The 21,997-nt window shown below is 43.4% G+C and overlaps 1 protein-coding gene across 3 annotated transcripts in view; it reads right to left on the bottom strand.

Annotated features, from left to right (window-relative positions):
• The window catches only part of MOB3B (MOB kinase activator 3B), a 192,887-nt gene that overhangs the window by 32,441 nt on the left and 138,449 nt on the right, over nt 1-21,997 (bottom strand). For 2 of the 3 annotated variants that reach the window (XM_012721560.1, XM_004678026.2), the window contains exon 3: nt 12,357-12,559. In XM_012721560.1, coding sequence (XP_012577014.1) covers nt 12,357-12,559 — 203 coding nt within the window. Of the gene's footprint in view, nt 1-1,556; nt 1,575-12,356; nt 12,560-21,997 lie in introns of those variants that run through there. The other variant, XM_012721561.1, reaches the window with a different exon arrangement.

The raw sequence follows: 21,997 nt of genomic DNA on the forward strand, positions 1-21,997 counted from the left end.
AGGCAAGCAGGAAGTGACTACATGAAGTAAAGGGAGTTTTCAGAGGCAGGTGATTCCTGGAGGAATGAATACTTTGGGGGTGGCAGCAGACTTGAGGTGTAGGATGTGAGGAAGGAAAGTAGAATGGGAAACATGGGTCAAATGTGAAACACTTAAAACACTTTCGTCTCTGTCATGGTTTAAAGATATGTCCCGCAATTCCTTGCTTTTCTTTCTTCAAGAGGGATCTTAATGTCCTCCCCTTAAATTTTAAGTGTGGGCTAGACTATCTAATGAATAGAAAATGGTGAAAGGGGTGGTTTATCACTTCTGACACGCGTCTGCAAAATCATTGTGGTTTCAGCATAGGTTGCCTTCTATGGCGCCAGGGAGCTCTGGAAGTAGTGAATAGGGGCAAATATGGTGGAGTGAAAGGAAGTAATCATCTGAGGAAGAGATGACTGAGAATGCAGGACAGGACTCAGAAGGAGAGAGGCAGAAGGACTAGAATGCACCATGTCCTAGCACTACATTATGGCTTAATTGCTTTTGTTAGAGGCTTGTCTATCTGACCTTTATCCACAACATTGTTTCATGGAACAAGGTATTCCTAAGACCACACAGGGACCCCACAATGTCCCTAAGGTAGAGGCTACCTATCATCATGTGGTTATGGCAGTGGGACAGGTGGGTGATGTGAAAAGATGTATTGTTAAATTTCAATAAGTCAGCCTTCCTGCCTTCAATTTCCAAGTTAATAGTTATTTGACATCTTTTGGAGCCAAAGAATCTTATTTGGTCAGGAAATTTGAACTAGCCTAGATCACACATAGCAGCCTAAATTTGGCAGGCATCTAAATGGGCACCGAGCCAGATTGACAATTCACATTTCCATATAAATGCCCTTGAAGATGAATTCATTCCTACTGTGATTGACATTGTGCAGCAATTTTCAACCCTATGGAACACAGTTTCTTAAAAAGGTATGTAATTATAATTTGGCATTCAGACATCAACACCAGTGACCAGGCTACTTAATACTCCCAAGGTTTTAAGTGGCCATTTCCCTGAGATGGAGCTTCTAATGCAGGGCCAGGGAGAACACTGGGCCAGTAGTTTTCAGTTTTATCTGTTCTTCATTTGAAACAGGGTAAGAAGTGGCCTCACAAAGAGAAGCCAACCATACCAGAGCCTTAAAGAGTACAATGGCAAGGACTCCTTGAGAAAGCCCAGGCACAGCTGTGGACACACAGCTGGCAGCCACCCATGGTGGCCAGGGTAGGAATAGGATATTGTAGGAAGTCACCTCAGGACAGTAGTGTCCAGAAGAATGTTCCAGGATGATGAAAATGTTGACTAGCTACACTGTTCCTATCTCTAGACTTGTGTGACTCTGTGTACTTGAAACATGGCCAGTAAGTTAAAGAGACTAATTTTAAGTTTATTGACTTTTAATTAACTTAAATTTAAGCAACCATAAGTGGCTAGTGGCTACTGTATTGGAAAGTGCAGCTCTAAGTTACAGGCTAAAGGGTATTATAAGCTTCTTAAAGAAAGGAGGTGTATTTTTATCTGACTGCCACTCAGTACAGAGTCTGACAAAATATGTATTTCAATCAATGTTTATTAATAGACACTTAGCAGCCACAAGAAGGCTGGCTCTATAACACAGAAGGTAGATTAAATAAGATGGCGTAGTTACCATTTCCCAAAGGGTATTTCAAAGTCTTATTCCCACAAAACGTCCTGCGGAAAAGGGATTCCCTGAACAAATAAATCTGCATATTCTATGCCTTGCTTAGAGTCTAGAATACATGTCAGATTATTAAGGAAACCAGAATCTGGACTTATTAACTCAGTGTGCCCTAGTTATTTGGTCAAGATATTCCCTTTCACATAAGATCTACTGACGTCCCTTAGAACTAGATTCTGTGGAAAATACCTTGGGAGATGCTATAGTAATGTCAGGGTAAGGAGAAAACTTCTAGGGACCCCAATTTCCAGCACACAGTTTGCAGAAAATAAATATTTACTAAAGTGGTTAAAATGACTCTCTTTTTGAGTCAAAATCAGAGGCAGGCACCATACCTATTCTACAGAGTTAAGGAAGGCGTGTGTGACTTATAAAGCTAGGGAGTCTTAGGTTACTGTAATGCGTGTATTTACAGAACTGAAAGATAATCTCACCTGTAAGAATGAGAGATCCACAATAGCAAATTGGATGTGATATAGTAAGAGTCAGAGAAACATAGTAATTTTTTATGACTCTCTGCTTTAAAATTTAAACCACAACTGGGAATGCCTTGCAATGAGAATATTAATTTGATAAGCATTAATCTGCATTGGAATGACCAGTCCACAGAATGGTTTTCTCTTAGAAGTAAACGATAAAAGAAAGAAAATGATAAATTTGATTGAAGCCAGTGCAGAGACATCTTTCTTAGTCGTTTCTGGTCTTGCTTTATTGCTAATATTGGAATTAATCATAGTTTCAGTTAAAAATTATTTGTAATTGTACATATACTCAAGTTTCATAAGCTACATGGAGACCACCCCATGATATCAGTTAATTTTTTTTCACTGAATTACCTTCTTTTCTCTTTTCAAGCTTGAAGTGAGAAAAAAAGCAAAAATCTTTTCAGATCTAGTGAAGTTGAGCAATCTGTATAGGAAAGCTCCAACCAAAACCTGAGTAAAGGCACCATGTGATAGTGAGTTACTTGAACAGTGAGTTAGTTGAACAAAGCCTGTCCCTGAAGGGCTGGGCAGTCACATTTGGGTAACTGCAGACTTCATCATGTGCTTTATAATTACCAAGATCTTCCCCCTTAAATCAGGGGCTTCAAAACTAAATCTGTGTACATATAATCATGATAACATCACCTCAGTGTTTATAAAGAGGCTTAAGTTCCCACTCCAGAAGGGATTCCCTTTATCTAGGGAAAGCTTAATTGATTGATTTTTAAATATTTATTTATTTATTTATCCATACAAAAACTGGGGTATAAGCCAGAGGTGTGGGTGAGTTGGTGGGGAGCGGTGAGAGGACTCACCAGAGACAGAGTGGGGAGTGGAACAGGCAGCTCTACTGAAATACACTGCTGAGGGAAGCAGCAGGTGAGACAGGAGAGGTCTGCTGCACCATGTGGGTCACCTCTCTGGCCAGGATTAGAGATGGAACTCATGTTGCAGTGGCTGCAGATAGCTTCAGTGCTGAGACTTAAGCCCTTACATTAGCAGGGAGTCCCACTTAATTATTTAGTCCAAGGGAGTTGTGTGCAATCACCTCCACAGGCAGTCAAAAAGGTCCATGTGATCACTGCTGGCTGCTGTTCTGACAACTCAGCCACTTGCAGCTCTATGAAGGGAGAGCAGAGGCGTGGCCAGAGACCACCCAAACCCTTGGTCCTGGGCATGCAGCAGCCTGTCCTGTGCAGCTTGGTGCTTATTGGTAGATCTTTGTGATGATGATAAAAATGACAATTGTTTGTGACAGGAAACTTGACAAGTCCACAGGTATATATAAGAAGGCTTGGCCTGTAATTCTACAAGAAATTACCATGACAAAGCTATTGTTTATGCATTCTCAAATGCAGGAGCTGATTCTAATAGACGGACAAATATCAGATTATTCTCCAATGCAGTCCTGAATCTTATTTTTATTATCTAATATTGCTGACAATTTTCCTATCATCTTCAACTCTAAATCAATATATTTCAGGCCCTGGAGTATACTGGGCCACATTCCACCTGGACCTAATTAAAAATAACAAAGCAAGAACCAACCACTTGCCATCCAGAAGCAAAAGCTATCTGAACATCAGCAAAGAATGAATAAATAAGGCTGACAAAGACATGTGGCTGATTTTGCCATGTCCACAGTGGCTCAGAACAATGCTGTTCATTGTAAATAATCCCATATTTCTTTGCTATTTTTCAAAATGACACTTTATATAATGTCTGCCAAAGTTCCTCAAATGGCCTCTGGCAGGCTCCTCACTCATCTCTGGGCATCTGGATTGTTTTGAACAACCACTCTGGACACACACACACACACACACACACACACACACTTAAATTGACAGAGTTGCATGAATGTAAACTCCAGCTACTCTCTGTGTCAGATAAACCCTCCTGACACTATGGGAGGCTTTAAGTCCTAAAGACCTCTCTAAGTAGAAAGAATGTCACTTTGCATGAAATAGTAAGTCTGGAGACAAACCACACCAAAGATCATAATCTCAGTAAGTCCATCTGGCCAGATCCTAGAGAGGCACAGCCCACAGAGAGGCAAACTGAGGCCGAGATACATAACAGACCTTGCTCAGGTTCAGATAACTGATACAGCAATGTCACAGTGGAAACATTGTTGTAAGGGCCAAACTACCAGACTCTGGCTGAAACCCTTTCTTCTCCAACGCGTGTGACCATGCCCAAGTCATCTGGCTGCAAGTCAAGGAACCCGCCTGACAAGAAGCAGCCCAGAGGCCTCTGCACAGATGATGTTTCAAAAGAAAAGTTCCACAATGGCTTTTCATTGCTGGCTATTTGGGGGAGCAGCCCTGGCTCATGTGAAAGGCTCTGCTTCTTCTCAGTCCTGACCTGATCTTGTCATTACGGGCTGATCTTGACTAGTGCAGTCTCCAAGGGGTAGTGCAGGTGTGACCTGGCACCCCTTAGGAGAACATAAGCTTAGCATCTGCTTGGACCTGCACAGGCTGTAGGTCCGGTCTGGATCATGATGAGTCATGGCTTTCCAACACTTTGGTCTTTACACTGTTTTTCTTCCATCTGGTTCTAAAGTACCCATTTAAAAGCAGTGGTTTTGGTGTTGAAACTGAAATTACTTGGTGCATGAATCTTGATCCTTGGCCAAAGGTTCTGACTGCAAACTGGGGTGGAGAGGGACGCTTTGGTGTGAAATAATATGAGTTTAATGGAACATGTGGAACTCAGGAAGTGGAGCTATTGTTTATTTCTTGAAAATGTTTGTTTGCCTTGCACATATTAAGAACTCAGTGATGGTTTCGTACAATGATGTGGTGGGACTGAGGAGGGTGAATGAATGCACAGGACTTTTTTTTTCTGTGAGGACTTTCCATGTAAGGAATTTCACTTCCTTCACCTTTTCTCTTATAGGCTCTTCTCAACCCCCAATACTGTGGTGGGTATTGAGGCAGGGAAAGAAACTGAAAATCTAGAGACACAATCACTAAGATGATCAATGTTGCTGGAGTGTACCCTGTGAATCACAATCTGTATAAGATGTTAATACGTGGTTTAAAAAAAAAAGGGCCCTCCCTGGTGGCGCACAGCACCAGGTTAACCCCAGGTTAAAGCACAGCACTAAGAAGCTAAAGCCACTTTAGCATGAGTTCAATCCCTGCCCACCTGGGGGGTGATCCACATGGCGTGGCAGACCTCTCCTGACCCACCCGCTCCGCCCCTCAGCAGTGTACTTCGTCACCCTGCCTGTTCTGCTCCCCGCTCTGTGTGTGGTGAATCCTCTCACCATCCCTGCACCTCTGGCCTGTACCCCAGTTCTGTATGCATAAATAAATAAACCTTAAAAAAATTAGACTTGAGGAACCAAATGCAGTTATTTTGGGTGTTTACACAAACTTGAACCAGTTTCTTCACTGAAAGATTTCTCAAAACCTTCAATCTGCTATAGAGTTTTCAAGAGACTACGGAACATTGTAGTCTCCTTGTTCCTACGGAACATTGTAGACTCCTTTGACCAAGGAAAAGAAGTGTGTATTGACTGAGCATTACTCAGAATATGCATTTTGAGGAATAGCCTAGGCAAAGAATGATCCTTGGGAAATTGTAAGCCTCAGAAATATGAAGCTATCCACAGCCACTGCATCACGAGTTTGATCTCCCGCCAGAGAGCTAACCCACATGGCAGAGCAGATCTCTCCTCTTGCCCGCTGCTTCCCTTGGCAGTGAATGTCAGTTAATCCACCTATTCTGCTCCCCACTCTGTACCTGGTGAATTCTTTCATCTCTCCACTCTGGCCTCCCTGCACCTCTGGCCTATACCCCAGCTCTTGTATGCATAAACAAACAAAATATTTAATAAAAAAAAAAGAATGATCCTTAAATTTAGTCTTTGCTTTAATTTCCCACTTCGTGGAGCTAATCCTCAATCCTAGAGAGATGATGTGCTAAATATAGCAATCTCAGATTTGAAAGCAGTTGTCACCTATATTCTTGTCTCTTAGTATATAGTCTGGGATACAGCATTGACATCCCTGGGAGCGAAAGTTACAGGTTCAAGTTCCACGCAGGCATGCGGAACCAGAATGTGCATTCTGGCAAGATGCCCAGGAATTCACATGCTTATAAAGTTTGGGCTGCAAACTTTAAGTTTAAGGGTGCTTAGAACAAAACCCTAACCTCAATAATTCTGATTTTAGTGTAACTGAGATAAGGCTCAAGCATGCACATTTTAAAATGTCACTTCCAGGAGATTCTGATGCAGATGGTCTGTGGCCCCCCACTGAGAAACACTGACTTAATTAAAGAGCCCAAGCTCTTTGCCATAAGGTAACAGAACAGTCTTACATTACATTTGACTTCACAGCAGCACTGTACAAGGTGGATGATGCTAGGAACAGGGAGATGGAGCCCTAGAGCGAGAGGCGGGAGGCCCCTTAGCAGGGTCACCCAGAGGTTAGCAGGTGTACTGAGGTGAACAAGCATCCTCCTTTTTCCTTCCCTAAGTTGCCAGCCTCTTTGCTCCTCCTCCCTAATCAGCTCTTCATTCATTCATCAGCTATTGCACTGCTACAGCCCTCTCTGAGTCTGCCTTTGTCTTTGCTGAAAGGCCAACAAAACGCTGCTGGCTGCTTGCGCTTACTAATGATAACTCTGATCAGCTCCATTCTGTCACCCAGGCTGCCATGTGCCAACAGCAGCCGCTTATTCAATCAGAGCCTGGCCTATTTTCAAATTACCAGCATCATCTGGACTCCTTTTCTTCAAATGGAATTTACTTGCGTTCCAGGCATCTTTAGCTGCTGCATTCACATGAGGAAAGGATCACTTGTCATGTCTGAGTCCCAGTCAGTGCCCCAGCCTCCCCTCCCCATTTGAGACCAGATGACATGCATGTGTTTCCTGGGCTTCCTGGCTGTTGTTGAGACTCAGGCCCCCCAGTGGAGTCATGAGGCAAGTGGGATGGACACACTGGCCTTCCTCAGGGGCTCAGGTGACCTCTTCCCAGCTTCTGAATTTGAAACTATATTCCAATTCAGAGGCTTGATACAGTGACCAGTTATCTCCATTTACTGGAGACAGAGGGTTTTTCCAGGACACAGGATTTTTTACATACATATATATATTTCTATGTTGTAACATAGGTATTTAATTTTTTTTAAATTTTACAACAGTTTATTTTTACATCATTTTGTACATTTTTTTTCCCATCTCAATTGTAACCCCCGTGGGTTTCCCATCACCAAGTCACCCGTGTGCCATCACCATAATCCCGCGCACTTCCCTCTCCACCCCCCACCCCCCCGTTTTTTATCCCATTCCTCACTCCATCCCCACAAAATGTCTCTGGTATATGGTTGTTCATTATTTTTGTTATTTTCTTGCCTGAGGACACAGGATTTTTAAGTGCTAATTTTGAAGAGGACGATCCCCTTCCATGCCAGGAACACCAGGACACACAAGCAGTGAGACTATTCAACATTGCCCAGGTCCTCTAACTGGAATCTGGAACATAGAACTGATGGGGATCGGGGTTCATCATTCTCTTTCAGACTTAAAACTTATGTCATATCCTTTTACTGCTCTGCCCCATATTTTGCTTTGAATTTCTACTGTTCGTCCAGTAGGGTGAAGCATGATCCCCAACAATGGGTAAGTGGAAGTCTGAGGTGAAGGTGGTGTTAAGGAAGGATCAGCTATTGTGTGATCCATTTGAACCGAGTGGACTGTCCTCAAGGTATTTTTCCTAATTCAAAAATACATGAGGCATTTGTTGTATACTTGGCAACATGGACAATGTAGGCATATGTCTGTATACTCTCAACTCTCAAAGAGTTGATCATCCTGTGGGTGACAGATACAAATAATAATGAAGACTGCAAGACTAGCTGCGGTTATCAAGAAGATGGCAAAAGGTCATGGGGCTGGGGCAGGGAGAATAAAGGCACCTCAGCTTACTCTGTGCCAGATACTTGCGGCATCATTTCATTTCATATTAATCTTGATTAATAATTCCCAGATGAGGCCCTCCCTGGTGGCACAGCGGGTTAATAAAGCACTGCTCTAAGAAGCTAAAGCCACTTCTGCATGAGTTCAATCCCCGCCTGCCCCGGAGGTGACCACATGGCATGGCAGACCTCTCCTGACCTGTCCGCTGCTCCCCTCAGCAGTGTACTTCATCTATCTGCCTGTTGTGCTCCCCGCTCTGTGTGTGGTGAATCCTCTCACCATCCCTGCACCTCTGGCCTGTACCTAAGTTCTATATCCATAAATAAATAAATCTTTAAAAAAAAATCCCAGATGACAAATTAATCTAAACTATACAACAATTTTATTATTATACTTAAAAATATCAATGAAGAAAACAAGACTCTGAAAAACTAAGCATCTTGTCCACTACTCCAAGTTAGCAAATGAGGGCCAATGTTTAAAGCTAAGTGAGTTGAGCCTTGCCTTAAGCCTTGTCAGTGACTGAGTCTCCTACCCCCTGGGGTAGTGGGCCTGCAACACGACCAGAGTGCTGGACAATCGGTCAGCATCAGACAAAGCATTAGGCTGGGTTTAGGGAGGAGAGGAGTGTGGCCGTGCGTGGTGGAAGCATGTGGAGAACAGGAAGTGGGGCTCACTTTCCAATGTGGAATCCCCGGGCAGGCCTGACACCAGGAATATCCCACTGGAGGTGTGGTAATTCTAGGAATGCTGATGTTCTAAAGGAAGCTGGTTCCTAGCTGCATTCAACTCTAAAGAACATCCCATAAGCATGTGAAGCCAAATGCCTGAGTTCTTTGTTAATCTTCAAAAGCCAAAGATAAGTGACGGTCATTATTTTATACATTTCTGACTACATTTGTAAATTCTTGAAAGCTTATCTTTCTTACACACATAGACCATATTAGGAACTTGCTTTGCATATATAAGGTATCTGATTTATGCAAATCAAATAAAAATGTGTTGATTTATATTTTTGTCTTATTTTTGATGTATTTATTATAACAGTAGACTTAGAATTTGGTACCTAGCACTATCTACTATTGGAAGCGCTCTTTTCGGGGACAATAATTCATGAAGATAGCAGTTTTGGACACTGACCTACTCTAAGTGTAGGGACAATAACACAATAATTATCCAGAGGAATATTCTCCATATCTTTTTCTGTTATGTTATAGGTTTTGATTTGTGTAAAATGAATACATAATTTGAAACAATGAAGCACTAAAAAACATTAATCTGTAATAGTATTAAAATTGATCCACAATTCTAATTAACAAAATATAAATGTAGGATACTGTTTCAAGAAGATTTAAAGCAATGTAAGTTTGGGGTGTAAAGGACACTTTTCTTGCTGTCACTTTCTTCCACTATTAATAATTCCTATTTAATCCAATGGTGGTTTTTTTCTCAGACCCTAAAGTAATTTATACCTAGAACATAGGGCTGTTCAGGGCCTCTTGGAGCTTCAAGGCAGCTCCTGGCACTGCCTGGGGTTAGAAACGCCCTGCCCTTCTTCAGTTATAGAAAATAACTGAGAGGTTTTTGATGACTAAGAAAGGCTTTCTTTACTTGCTAACTTACACACAGCTTTGTCTTACAATGGCCTTTGTGCTTCTGTCTGTAAAGAAGATTGACTTCATCTGATGTTTCTGCTCCTTTCGCGCAGGGAAAGCCAAACCAAATGCCAAGGAGTGCCCCTTCCTTCCAGTGGGTCTTTGGGGGGAAAGTATTTCCCTCCTATGAAAACTTGTCAACTGAAAAGAATGGAATTAAAGTCCCTGGAAACAGCACCCATGTTCTCCAGAGATCATAGGGGATCCTCCTCTTCACTCACAGGGCCTTATCAGCACCTTCTGAAATTAGCGTTATCTACTTGTCTTTTCATTCCCCTGAGCTATCTTGTACAATCTTTGCTTTTCGTGGTAACTATTTACTTAGAGCAGTCACGATACAGGACAAACTAGCAAAACTCAGCCATGATGTCCTTGCACTTCTTCCCACAATAACTGTCTAACTGAATTCAGAGGTAACTCAGTTCCTGCCCCCAGGAGCTTTCTAGAACATTGTGAAAGAAAAAGTGAAGAAAATTAGCTCATTTTAAACCAGTGCTGTATTGTTTCCCTGTGGGGCATGAAGTCCTCCACAGAACTGGTGTGCTGGACAAACAGCCATATCAGACAATGCAACAGGGTGGACTCTGGGAGCAGAGGAGTGTGGCCATGTGTGATAAAGCACCTTGAAGAGAAACACGGGGTGGGGTTCTCACTTTACCCAGAACTCTTGAGTGATGCAAAGAAAATCATTTGTTGTTGTTGTTATATCTTCTCATAGCAAAATAATAGGTTTCAAGTTTAGAAACTTTAAAGGTAATTTATCACCAACTTCTTTTTTTCCATATACCATTACTGTATTATATTAAACACACTGTGTGTGTGTGTGTGTGTGTTTTGGAAAACAGCTACATTCACTTGTATACTGCCACAGCTGTTATGTGTATTTTGATTCTCTAAATTCAGGGGGCCTTGCAGATAATGGAGGGGCTGCCCCTCCCAATGCCAGCCAATTCCCAGAGACTGTGAACAACTCACTCTTGAGTTTATTTACTTATATCAACAATACAACCTGAGTCTACACCTGCAACCACCTCCTCCATCAGGAGGGCTATTATTCCCTGGCCCTTAACCTCAGGGCCAGGCACCACCAACCAGGGACAGACCTTATGCCCTAGAACCTGCTGAAATTATTCAAATCAGTCCATCTTAAATCTATTTACCTGCTCTCACTTACCTCCAGAGAAACTGCAATTAAGCCTCTTGACACATTTCCCCTGCCCCTCCCTCCCCACGCTTGACCAAAGGGCTTGATCATTTCCCTGTGTGCCTTCCCCCCTGCCTGTCTTGATAGGGTGTGCCACCCCCTTTTCTTGGAATCTGCAAACAACACATCTTTTCAGTAATAGCCAGCTCTTAGTCTGTTGGCCTTCCCGGGCATAAAGCACACTAATCTCTATTTAAAGAATATGTACATAAAGAGAAAGACAGGGTAGCAAAAGAAGACAGCCAGGTCCCTGCATTGTTTGTTATTCAAATGGTCTTATATGAAATGTAGCTAATCTATTAGTATATATAGCAAGACTGCCACCTTGTTTCATGGAAAAAAAAACAGTTTTTGTATTGGATACTGTATTATGCTGGATAAGAAATCACTTAGTAGAGCCAACTAGAAATAGCTGTGCTGCAGGCCTCCACGTGAAGATAGCATAAGTCACAAAAGATGGGATTTTGGTGGTCCTTGACTTCTAAAGCACAGATTGAGTACAACTGTAAAGACAATTTATGGAGAAAATCAAGTAATCCTCATTTACCTAAGCAAGTATAGAGTCTGCTATCAAATTTTCTGGATTTAAATGTATCCCATTAAAACTATGTTGTAGGGCATTCCATAGGAAAAGCTAAACTCATACTATGAATCTGCATTGTCATTAGGGCTTACTCCTGCCTCTATGTCTTGAGGAAGAGTTACTCAAAGGCAGTTTTACTTGGCTTCCTATGCCTAGTAGCTGACACATAGTAGATGTTAAATATTTCTTATTGAAGAAATATTTCAATCATTGTTGAATAACAAAGAAATGGAGATTAAGAAAATGAAAACAGGTTTTAGAGTTGAAAATTAAAGCTAGGGCTTCCCTGGTGGCATAGGGGTTAAGCCTCAGTACTACCGCCACAATGGCCTGAGTTTGATCCCCGGCCAGGGAGGTGACCCATGTGGTACAGCAGAACTCGCCTGTCTCCCCAGTGCTCCCTCAGCAGTTTATTTCAGTAGATCTGCCTATTCTGCTCTCCACTCTGTCTCTGGTGAATCCTCTCCCTCCTGGCACCTCTAGCCTACACCCCAGTTCTTATGTGCATAAATAAATAAAATTAATCTTAAAACAAAAGAAAATTAAAGCTACTCCCTCTCTCTCAAGTTATGAAAATCCCACTATCATTCTGTCATCACAGAGAGAGATCTAAGACCTTCATGTGGTAGCAGGCCCTCCTCCTTGACTTTCACTGACCTCTAAGTCCAGTCTAGCTCTGCACCCTCGTGAGGGTCACAGTGTACTATGACAATGGCCCGCTCTGAGAAATGCCGTGGAACCACAGCTGCGCAGTGACACTTACCAAGGGCTCGAGCTCCTTGCGGTCTATGAGGTTCATCTCTGTGACAAAGTAATAGAAGTGCTTGTAGCAGGTGTTGACGTGGGCTTCGGCACCCATCACAATGACCCGATCGAAGTGGTGGATATACACGTGGACGAAGACCCGGAAAAGGCGGCACAGGATCTTCTTGCAGATCTGAAGGAAGTTCTTTGGGAAGGGAACACCTAGAAAAGTGAACACGAGAAGGGGAAATCATGAGAGAGAAAACTCTTTGGCCCCAGAGCACAAGCATGAGGTTGGTGGACTGTCCTGCACGAAGCTGCTTAGTCAGCATAGATGCCTGGCTCCATATGGACAGCTGAATCAAATGCTGTCTGAAAAAGAATGACTAAAATGAATTAGATTCAAAAGGATTAAATATCACCAACAAGAGGGCTAGGTTTGTTTCTTTAGCTATATTTTTTGTTGCTGATCAACATGCTGAAATAACAATGACAACCAGAGGCAATCTTTCGGGGTAAGACCTATGACTGGTAGAGCCTTTGCTATTTTAAGACAATTCAGAAATCTGGAGTTTTTAGTGAAATGGCTACATCTTCAAAACATTGGCAATTAACCTGCAGTTAAAATAGCAGGGGTTCCCTGGTGGTACAGTAGGTTTAAAGCACAGCACTATGAAGCTATCCACAGCCACTGTAGCAGGAGTTCGACCCCCGGTCAGGGAGGTGACCCACTTGGCACAGCAGACCTCTCCTGTCTCACACACTGCTTCCCTCAGCAGTGTATTTCAATAGATCTACCTATTCTGCTCCCCACTCTGTCTCTAGTAAATCCTCTCAACCTCCATACCTCTGGCCTGAACCTCAGTTCTTGTATGCATAAAAAATAAATCTTAAAAAAAAACAGGAGTGAAAAAAAAAAACCTCTTTCTAGGTTAGATTCTGGCAGCAGGCTAGTTGTACATAAATCCTTATCCAAGGTTTTCCTGAGATAAACTGTTTCTGAGATGAGGAAATTTTACAAATATCATGGATACTTTGTTCACACCTATTACTATTCATTTCATCTCCTTGACAAAGTAGGAGCTCCAGGGACAGAGGGAGTGGTCAGAAGTAGCGCCCAGGTTTCCTGTCTGATGACCACAGCTGCCAAAGTGCAGAGTCACAAGTCCACTTTTCCCCTCTTGAACACATTGTTTAAATGTGTTATTTACACTATCCTTGAGTGGGGACATATTCTAAGTTAAACAGACTTTGAGTTCCATTCTGCTCCTTTCTCAGCTGTAAGAAGTTATTTAACCTCTCTGAGCTTTAGTTTTTCTGTATATAGGATGCAGATGAAAACTCCAGCTTTTATAGGTGGACATTGTTTTCTCATCTGTAAAGGAATCATTCTAAGGCCTTCCTTGCATGGCTTGGAGGGTGTTCACATGAGTAAAATCCTCCTTCAGTGCTTAGAAGGGCTCACTGAATGGGATTGACATGCCACCCCCTGTACTATAAGGTCTGAAACACTTAAATGCTATAAGGAAAATAATTTACCCTCCCCAAGAAAAGGCAGAAGTGATCACCAGCCTTTTTGCAGAATTGCAGAGCCATGATCAGGGCTGGCTCTGGACCTAGAAAGCCTGGAGTATTCTGTCCTTGTCTCTGCAGGATCTGAGTGGCGGCTGTCTGGTGAGAGATGCTGTAATGAGGTCACCTGGGACCCCAAGGGCAGGAGGAGAGATGGACAAGCCTGGCAGTTGGTGAGGCAGGATTTGCTGCCTCAGGGCCTGGTCCTGACACCAGTTTCCTTTAAAACCAGAGTGATAACACATCAAATGAAAGCAAGGGGAGGCAGGGGACAGCCTGGCAGCTGACTGGGCAACAGATGCTGGGAGTTGGGGGAGGGGTAAGGAAAAGCTGAGGAGAAGGGGCACCCTGTGGACAGCGATGGGCTGTATTCTCCACTGAAGAAGGGCCAGCAAAGTCACCCCTGATTCGCTAGTATAGAACCTGGAGTCTCTGAAGAAGTCCAAGCAAAGGAAACAGAATCTCTAAAAGAGGTGCTTTCCCTTTAGAAAGGGAAGCGTGTGATGCTTGTGGTGATAACACCAGGCCTGACGTTGTTACCTCTGCAACCTGTGACTAGGTTTCATTCCTTCTAGTCACTGATGAATAACAGAGATGCTGAAGCAGGAATTAAATTACTCCAGGCCACTGAGCTGCAAAGTGGCAGGGCTGGGATTTGGACCAGGTCAACCCGATTCTAAAATCTGTTAGATCTGTTTGGAGTGTGACCCTCTTTCTGCCAAGGATGGAGGCACAGCTCGACGGCTACATGCAATGAGGCTTCTAAAGGCTCATATCTGGTGCCAAAGAAATACAATTTGCAGAAAGAAAAGGGGTGCAGAGAGAAGGATGAAGAAAAATCCACACTCCTGGGAGCTACAGATCCAGGTACAAGAGATCAACTAACATGCTCTGCTACCTTCAAGATGAAGTGTTTCCTCTGCCCTTGCCTTGGGAAGTAGACCTGCCTGCAGTTGAGCAGAAGTCAACATTTACTTAGCACTTACTGTGTTCTGGGGACTGTCAAGCACTTCACAAGGATTAGGTGACTGTCCTCAGAACAACCCTCGAAGATAGGCCTTACTATTTTTTTCCCTCTTACAGATGAGGAAATAGACCTCATCAGCCAGCAGAGAAGGGGGTTCACCAGGTGTTTTAACTCCAAAGTGCACAAGCACACACTGCCCTGAGATCTGGAGCTGGTGCTCTGGGGTCTGGGGCTGTGCACACCCCTCTAGCTCTGTGGTCCTTCCCTTTTGGTGACCTGAAGCCCCCCTCACTTGTGCTTGCCTCTCACTTCCCTTGACCCCAATCTCAGGGGAGACTTACTACCTGCCAGGGGGCTTCGGGGCTGGAGTGGGGATGGGGAGGTGGGAGTTGTATATGGTTTAAATTAAGCCAGTTCATCAGCTTGACTTCTGGGCCAGCCCCATCCCTGAGCAGTGATAATGTCACTTCAGTTAGAAACAATAACAGGTAACAACTGAAGCTTAGCTCAGTTAAATTATCTGCCTTGGATCTTACTACCTGGATCTACAAGTAGACTAGAGATTTGGCCCCAAAATTCATGCTTGTTCTTCTGTACCCTGTTACTGCAAGCTCTGGGGGCCCAGAAACAAGGCTCCTGATCTGCAATTAGCTCAGTAGCTGGCTTGTAGAAGAAACTCAAAGAATGTTTGTTTGGGTATTTTAAATAAACACAGTCTAGAAGTGGGAATGAATGAAAGTTCCATTGATCATTTCAAATAGACACAGGACTGGATACTGGCAGCCTATAACTGAGGGAGCCCTGCAATGGCCATGGTGGGGTGGGGGTGGGGGGCTGTCAGCTCTCCCCTGAGCACTGGATAGTCACTGTGGTCCTTGGCATCAATGGCCTGGACAGGACCAAATCCAACCTCCTCCTTTTGTCCCTTCTTGAGCTTCTCCTATAGAAAGTGAGATCCATGGCAAAAGAAGAAAAAAAAAAAAAAAAAGGGATTGTGGTTGTGAGAATCAATATCTTTTCAAACATTCTACTTTCATAGCATTTATAAGGTACCTCTGTCTAATAAAGAATCTGAATATTCATGAGGCAAAAAGTTCTATTTAACCCTATGACTGCCTTTTCCTCATAGTATCTGTTGGTTGAAACAGCCTCGAATCACTTTCTGTTTCATTTCTGACTCTAGGTCCTACTAACAATGTAGCCAGGTGAGGTAAGTCCATGCCTCAGTTTCCCCATCTGGAAGAAATCGGGAACAGCAGTGTTATCTGTAGCTCAGGATATTGCTGTGAAGGTTAAATACACAGGCATATATAACGTTTTGCTTAATGCCTTGCTCTCTGATGAACTGTTGATTTTTGTATCTTATTTACCACATGTTCTTCATAATATACCCTGAGATTAAATTTCTCTCACATACTTATTTTGAGGCGAGTAGTCATGTTAATAATCAGCACTGGATTTGCAAAGAACTCAGAGTGGCATCTATTCTGTGACTCACTGGGGTATGTAGTCTGCCTTGTGTTATTTTCCCAAGTTTTTCACATTTATGTCTTGGGTAACTGTAAGTTCCCTGAACAAAGAGATTGTTTTATTCTTTGGTTCTACTTTTAAAAGCACCTGGAACTGGGTTAGAGGGGAGATAATCATCAATCAAAATTGAATCATAAAAACACAGTGATCTTATTTAGTCAAGATGTGAATCCAACATCTTTTAGGGGGAGGGAAAAGTCTAAAGCAGAAATGATACCTTTTTATCAGTCCTGTGGTTCTGACAGCACATCGCTTTGGGTGAGAAGGGAGAACGCTATGAACTAACTTTATGATAAGAACATTTTGATCTAGCATAGGAGGTGGGAAGAAAGAATCTGAAACGCCTCTCTTTAGTATTAAAATATTCCTTCTTTGTCATAATCTAGTTTTTCAGTAGGTGACAGTTAATTTTCAGTGACTGTACTCAATCAGAAAGTTAATGCCAGACAATATTAACTGAGTCTTAACAGAAATAGATTGCATGTTTGAAGGACTGAGAGTTAAACTTTGACTTGTCTTATAACAACTCAGACTAATCGCCCAATAAGAATCCCAGACTGATAAGTATTGATGGTATAGAAAATAACCTTTGGTCAGAAGGTATCTAACTGCTTTCCAGTAGTGGAGTCTCTGGGCACCCCTTTCCCACCCCAGAGCCACATTCCACGACCCTGATGCCAAAAAATTTGGCCAATATGAGAAATGTCTTTATACGAGTGTTCCACAAAGAGGTGATCAACACTCAGGTGTTCTGGGAGGATGCTGGACACTGATAACCTTGGGTCCTGTGTTGTGACTGTCTCTCCTAAGGAGCTAAGAAACCTAAGTCAGGCCAAGGCAGAATTTTCATTCCAGTGTGTCAGGCAAGATGCCTAGGCAGAGGTCTGAATCCCAAACCAATCATTCCTATGTGGTTCCGGGAGGAATCTGCTCAACAATTTGACTCAAAGCAAGACTAGAGTTTGCCAGACCATCAGGCCATGGACAAAGCAGTCCACAGAATGAGGGTGAAGACAGAGGGTGAAGTAAGACTGTGTGGCCTGGGGTCTGTGCTGTAGGCCTGACATGACAGCCTCGCAGTTCTGCTGCTCACAAAGACTTGGTGCTGAGCCGGGAACCAGCATCTGACAGAGCCCTGCAGAGTTTATGGATGTGTCTAACCACAGTGCTCTGATCTCCAAGCCACATTCAGTGTGAGAACTAAATCAAGCATGGAATATAACAATTTCTGTGGGGCCCCGTGCGGATTTGCCTTTCATCTCTGATTTAGCAAATCTCTTTTATTCCCAACAAAATTTAATGAAAATTTCAGTAATTTCTGAGCTTCAATCCATTTTTTTTTCTTCCCCTCCCTTCTCCCCTCCCTCCCACGAAACCCTCAGATGCCCCATTCAGTCCTTCCTTTCTGGGCAACCTCTGAAAAAATAAGTTGTCTAAATGGCTTGTGTTTTTTTTTCTTTTATCCTATTATGGATTCTGAAAAGGGAGAGTCCTTCAGAGACTGCAGAAATCCTTTGGATGGCAGTGCTACAGATTAGAAACAAAGGTCCCTATGTCAAACAAGACCCAGGGGGTAGTTTCTGAGCTGCTGCTACTGCTCATTCCATTTTTCATCATTTTCTCTCTTTTCTTCTAAGGAAAAAGCCCAATGCTTTGGGGATGAGAGTTGGTCGGTGATCTTGTAGGGCTGAATAGGGGTGGCAGAAGTTTGGAGAGTAAGGGCTAAAGGCTGTCTCCAAGGACACCAGAGACCTGCCCCCAAGCATCCCAGGTTCTACAAGCAGTGGGCAGACATCCAGCCTTCCGGTTATCTAGTCAATGCCTTTTCTTTCTTTCTTTTTAAGGCTCTGAGTTTGAGGGTGTATGTCTTTTTTTTTTTTTTAAGATTTACTTATTTGTTCATAAGAACTGGAATACAGGCCAGAGGAGCAGGGTTAGTGAGAGGCTTCCCCAGAGACAGAGTGGGGAGCAGAATAGGCAGATTGATGAAGTACACTGCTGAGGGGAGCAGTGGGTGAGACAGGAGAGGTCTGGCGCCATGTTAGTTACCTCCTTGGTCAGGAATGGAACTCCTGTTGAAGTGGCTACAGCTAGACTAGCTTCACAGTGCTGCGCTTTAACCTGATGCATCACCAGGGAGTGCCCAATGCCTCTTCTTTCTTCTGCACTGACCCAAGCCTTCCCTCATCCCCAGACTCAGGCTCCCTGGCATGTCCCATCCTGCTCCTGAAGTATAGATTATAGGCAGTAGTTCCAAACTTACCTGTGGGAATCCCTGCTCAGGTCTGCCATCTCCCCCAACCCCCCAACAAAACATGGGCACACCCTAATGCCTAGTATGGAGCCTGGAGTAGCATGACCACTGGACTGAGAGGTGAGCTCTTCTACAACCTGCTTACCCTGACGTCAAGACTGAGATGGGCAAAGGCACTGACAGGCTCAGGATTGCCAGAGCTAGTTCATGATGAAAAGGGATCTGAATTCAAGTTTAATTTCAGAGCCTAGCTTTTCCATTCTGTCAGGAAACTGCAGAAGTTTATGGTTCCTTTCATCCCACTCCAGTCAAACTTGGAAGCATTTGGGAGGTGAAACTTGTTAAAAGACAAAAGGTGAGAATGGGCAGTTTGGCCCTCATTTTCCCAAGTGGGTCATGCAGGGTTGAGGAGGCTGTTCAAACATCTGGCTATAATGTCAATCACACTGTCTGCAGAATCCAACTGTGGGACTTCCTGTCCTTGAGCAAGTTGTCAACTTCTAAAAGGCTCAGTTTCCTTATCAGAGGAATGGGGATAGCAATACCTAGTTCTTGAGATTGTGAGGATTAAATTTGTCAGCCAGTAGGCACACATTTAGTCAATGACATTCTATGTCCATATTGTTAGAAAAATGGCTTATCCTCATCCAAGCCAAGGGGCAGAGATGGGGAGCGGGGAAGGAGAGTGAAACAGAGACAGGTAAAGTTGTCTTTTCTCCAGGGGACAAAGCCTTCCCTAGAAACTGAACGTGGAACCAGTGTGAGAAGGCAATTCGTGTTTGCTCTCTAAGGAGCTTCCAAATGACACAGGATAAAATCACATGCGCTCATGGGCTAGTCCTCTGGGGACCCCATATGGCATGTCAGTAACAACAAGAAATGCCACATTGCTTCTTTTTTGAAATTTTTTATGTATTTATGTATACAGAAATGCGGTGCAGGCCAGAGGTTCAGGGCCAGCAAGAAATAAAGTGGAGAGCAGAAGAGCCAGATTGACACTGCCGAGGGGAGCAGTGGGTGAAGGAGGAGAGGTCTGCCATGCCATGTGGATCCCCTCTGGGACAGGGATCATTGGACTTGCACTGAAGAAGCCATGGCCTGGCTTAGCTTCGCAGTGCTGCGCTCCAACCCGCTGCGCCACCAGGGAGGACCCACATTGCTCCTTTTAAAACTTTGGTATCGGAGGGCATCTGTGCTGCCCTTTCTGCCTTTTGGAATCTAGTAGTCAGGGTGCCCAAGTGAAAATCCCTCTACAATTCATAAAAATCACTCATTCTCAATAGTTCATGGACAAAAACAACATCCCACACATGTGGGAAAAGAAAACAGCCCTCCTCTCGGAGTAGGGTTGAGAACATACCAGAACATACCATTTCCCTAAGGCTTGCAAAACAAAATGCAAGAGGATCAAGCACAAGCGGGGGAAAGTAACGAGGACCTGCTTCTTAAAATTAGACCTCCCCCACCTCTTATAAGAGGTTTACCCCCTTCCACCCACATTCTCCAGCCTCCTGCAAGACCTACAGATATTTTTCTCAAGGAGCCTCATGCTCTTGCTGATGAAAATTCAGCTGCAGAGGACTGAGTCCCCTGAGCAGATGTTTTGTGTTATCTCAGTGCCTTCCTCAAGAAAGTGTCTGTTCATCATGCCAAGGAAAACAATCCTGAGTAGCAAGACTTTGTTCCTCTGCCTAAAAAAAGAAAAAAGAAAGAAAACCTCCCAAACAAGCTGACAGCTGCAAATGGTTAGAAATAAACTGGCTACTACTCTATTCTCTGACCCTCTCTGTCCTTCCCCAGACCCCTGGAGTTTCCCACCAACCTATTATCATTGTGTTTGCACCAAAAGAGAGAGAGAGAGACTAACATGTGATTACATGTTCTAAACAGATTGTTAATTCTTTCAGACATGCTATTTGCAGGGCAGAATAAGTGCTGTTTCAGCCACCCAAAGGAGCAACTGTGTCTAGCGTGCCTGCGGCTCTCACTTGCCTCTTCTCCCCAGTGCCACGGCTCAGCAGTGGGAGGCTGTGTCTTACCACATCCCCATCTCCAGGGTGGCTGCCTTCACTCACTGCTATATGGAGAGGAGGTAGAAGTCAATTAAAATGTCTCAAAAAGACCTGAGAAAACGGTTCATTCTCTGTCGATGGGCAATAAAGGTGCTGAAAAACGCTGGCTAGTTCAGACCTGCCAGGTTCAGGCCTCGCTGAAAATCAAATGGGCCAAACGAGATGGAGTGAGCTGAGAACAGGATGTTAATGCATTTCATTAGTCCTGGAAAGTTACTTTGATCAGGGGCTGCAATTAGAATGTGAAAATGACTCAGCTTCCTTGTCATGGATGGTCCAGTACAGTCTTTTCACAAGTAGAATTCACAAGTAGAATTCACTAGCAGAACCTTCTTTTCATGATGTGAAGGGCAATTATACCAAGTTTTATCTGAATAGTTTCTAACTTGCAAGCTTTTTTCCAACCCCATGCTACGACTCTAGCCCATGCCACCATCACCTACTGCTTTGTTTGCTGTAACTTCTCCTTAATAGCACTCCCTTCATCTTCAATATTTTGGCAGGGGGAAAGAACTTCCTAGTTGCAAGTTTAACTAGGACATCTGATTTTCTACACAAAAAATCCTCAGTTTCCTATTGCTTAAAGGTAAAATCAAAGTTATTTAAAATGGCAGGCAAGATTGTGGCTTCACACCTGCATCTCCTCTTCATCACCTCTGGATCTTCCCAACCTGTATATAGTACTCCAATTTCCAGAGTGAAGACCCTCTCACTGACTTGCTCACATCTGGGTATTGCCACATAATGGAGAGTTACAAGCTGGAATTCCTTTTCCTCAGCTTCCCCTTTTTGTCTAGTGAACTCCCAATTTGTTGTTTGAGCCTCAGCTAAGCCTTCACTTCCTCTAGCACATCCTCCTTGCCTATGTCACCCAAGCCTGGTCAAGCATGTAGTGTCCATCTCCCTCACCACATAGTCTTGCTAATGGTCCATTTTTCTATTTTGCTTCCCATTAGACTGAACATTTTGTAGTATTAGGAAATGTTTCATTTTCACAGTTATATCTCTGGTATCCAAAGTATGCCAGAATGTGATGGTTCTCAATAAATATTTGTTGAATGAATAAATAAACACCACATAATGTGTGGGTGAGATGTTTCACCTGTTTGAGTTTCCCTAAATTTTCTCATTCCCAAGCAGTGGCCCTTGAGTCACAGACTAAAAACCACTGCTCTGTGGAAAGATCTCAGGGGACTGCTATAGGTTCAAGGCCCAAGACCGCAGTGAAAAATGAACACACATTTTTCTCTTTATACCTGTTAAAC

This window comes from Condylura cristata, unplaced genomic scaffold (assembly GCF_000260355.1).
Source record: "Condylura cristata isolate star-nosed mole 26May11 unplaced genomic scaffold, ConCri1.0 scaffold00006, whole genome shotgun sequence".
NCBI classification, from domain to species: Eukaryota; Metazoa; Chordata; class Mammalia; order Eulipotyphla; family Talpidae; genus Condylura; species Condylura cristata.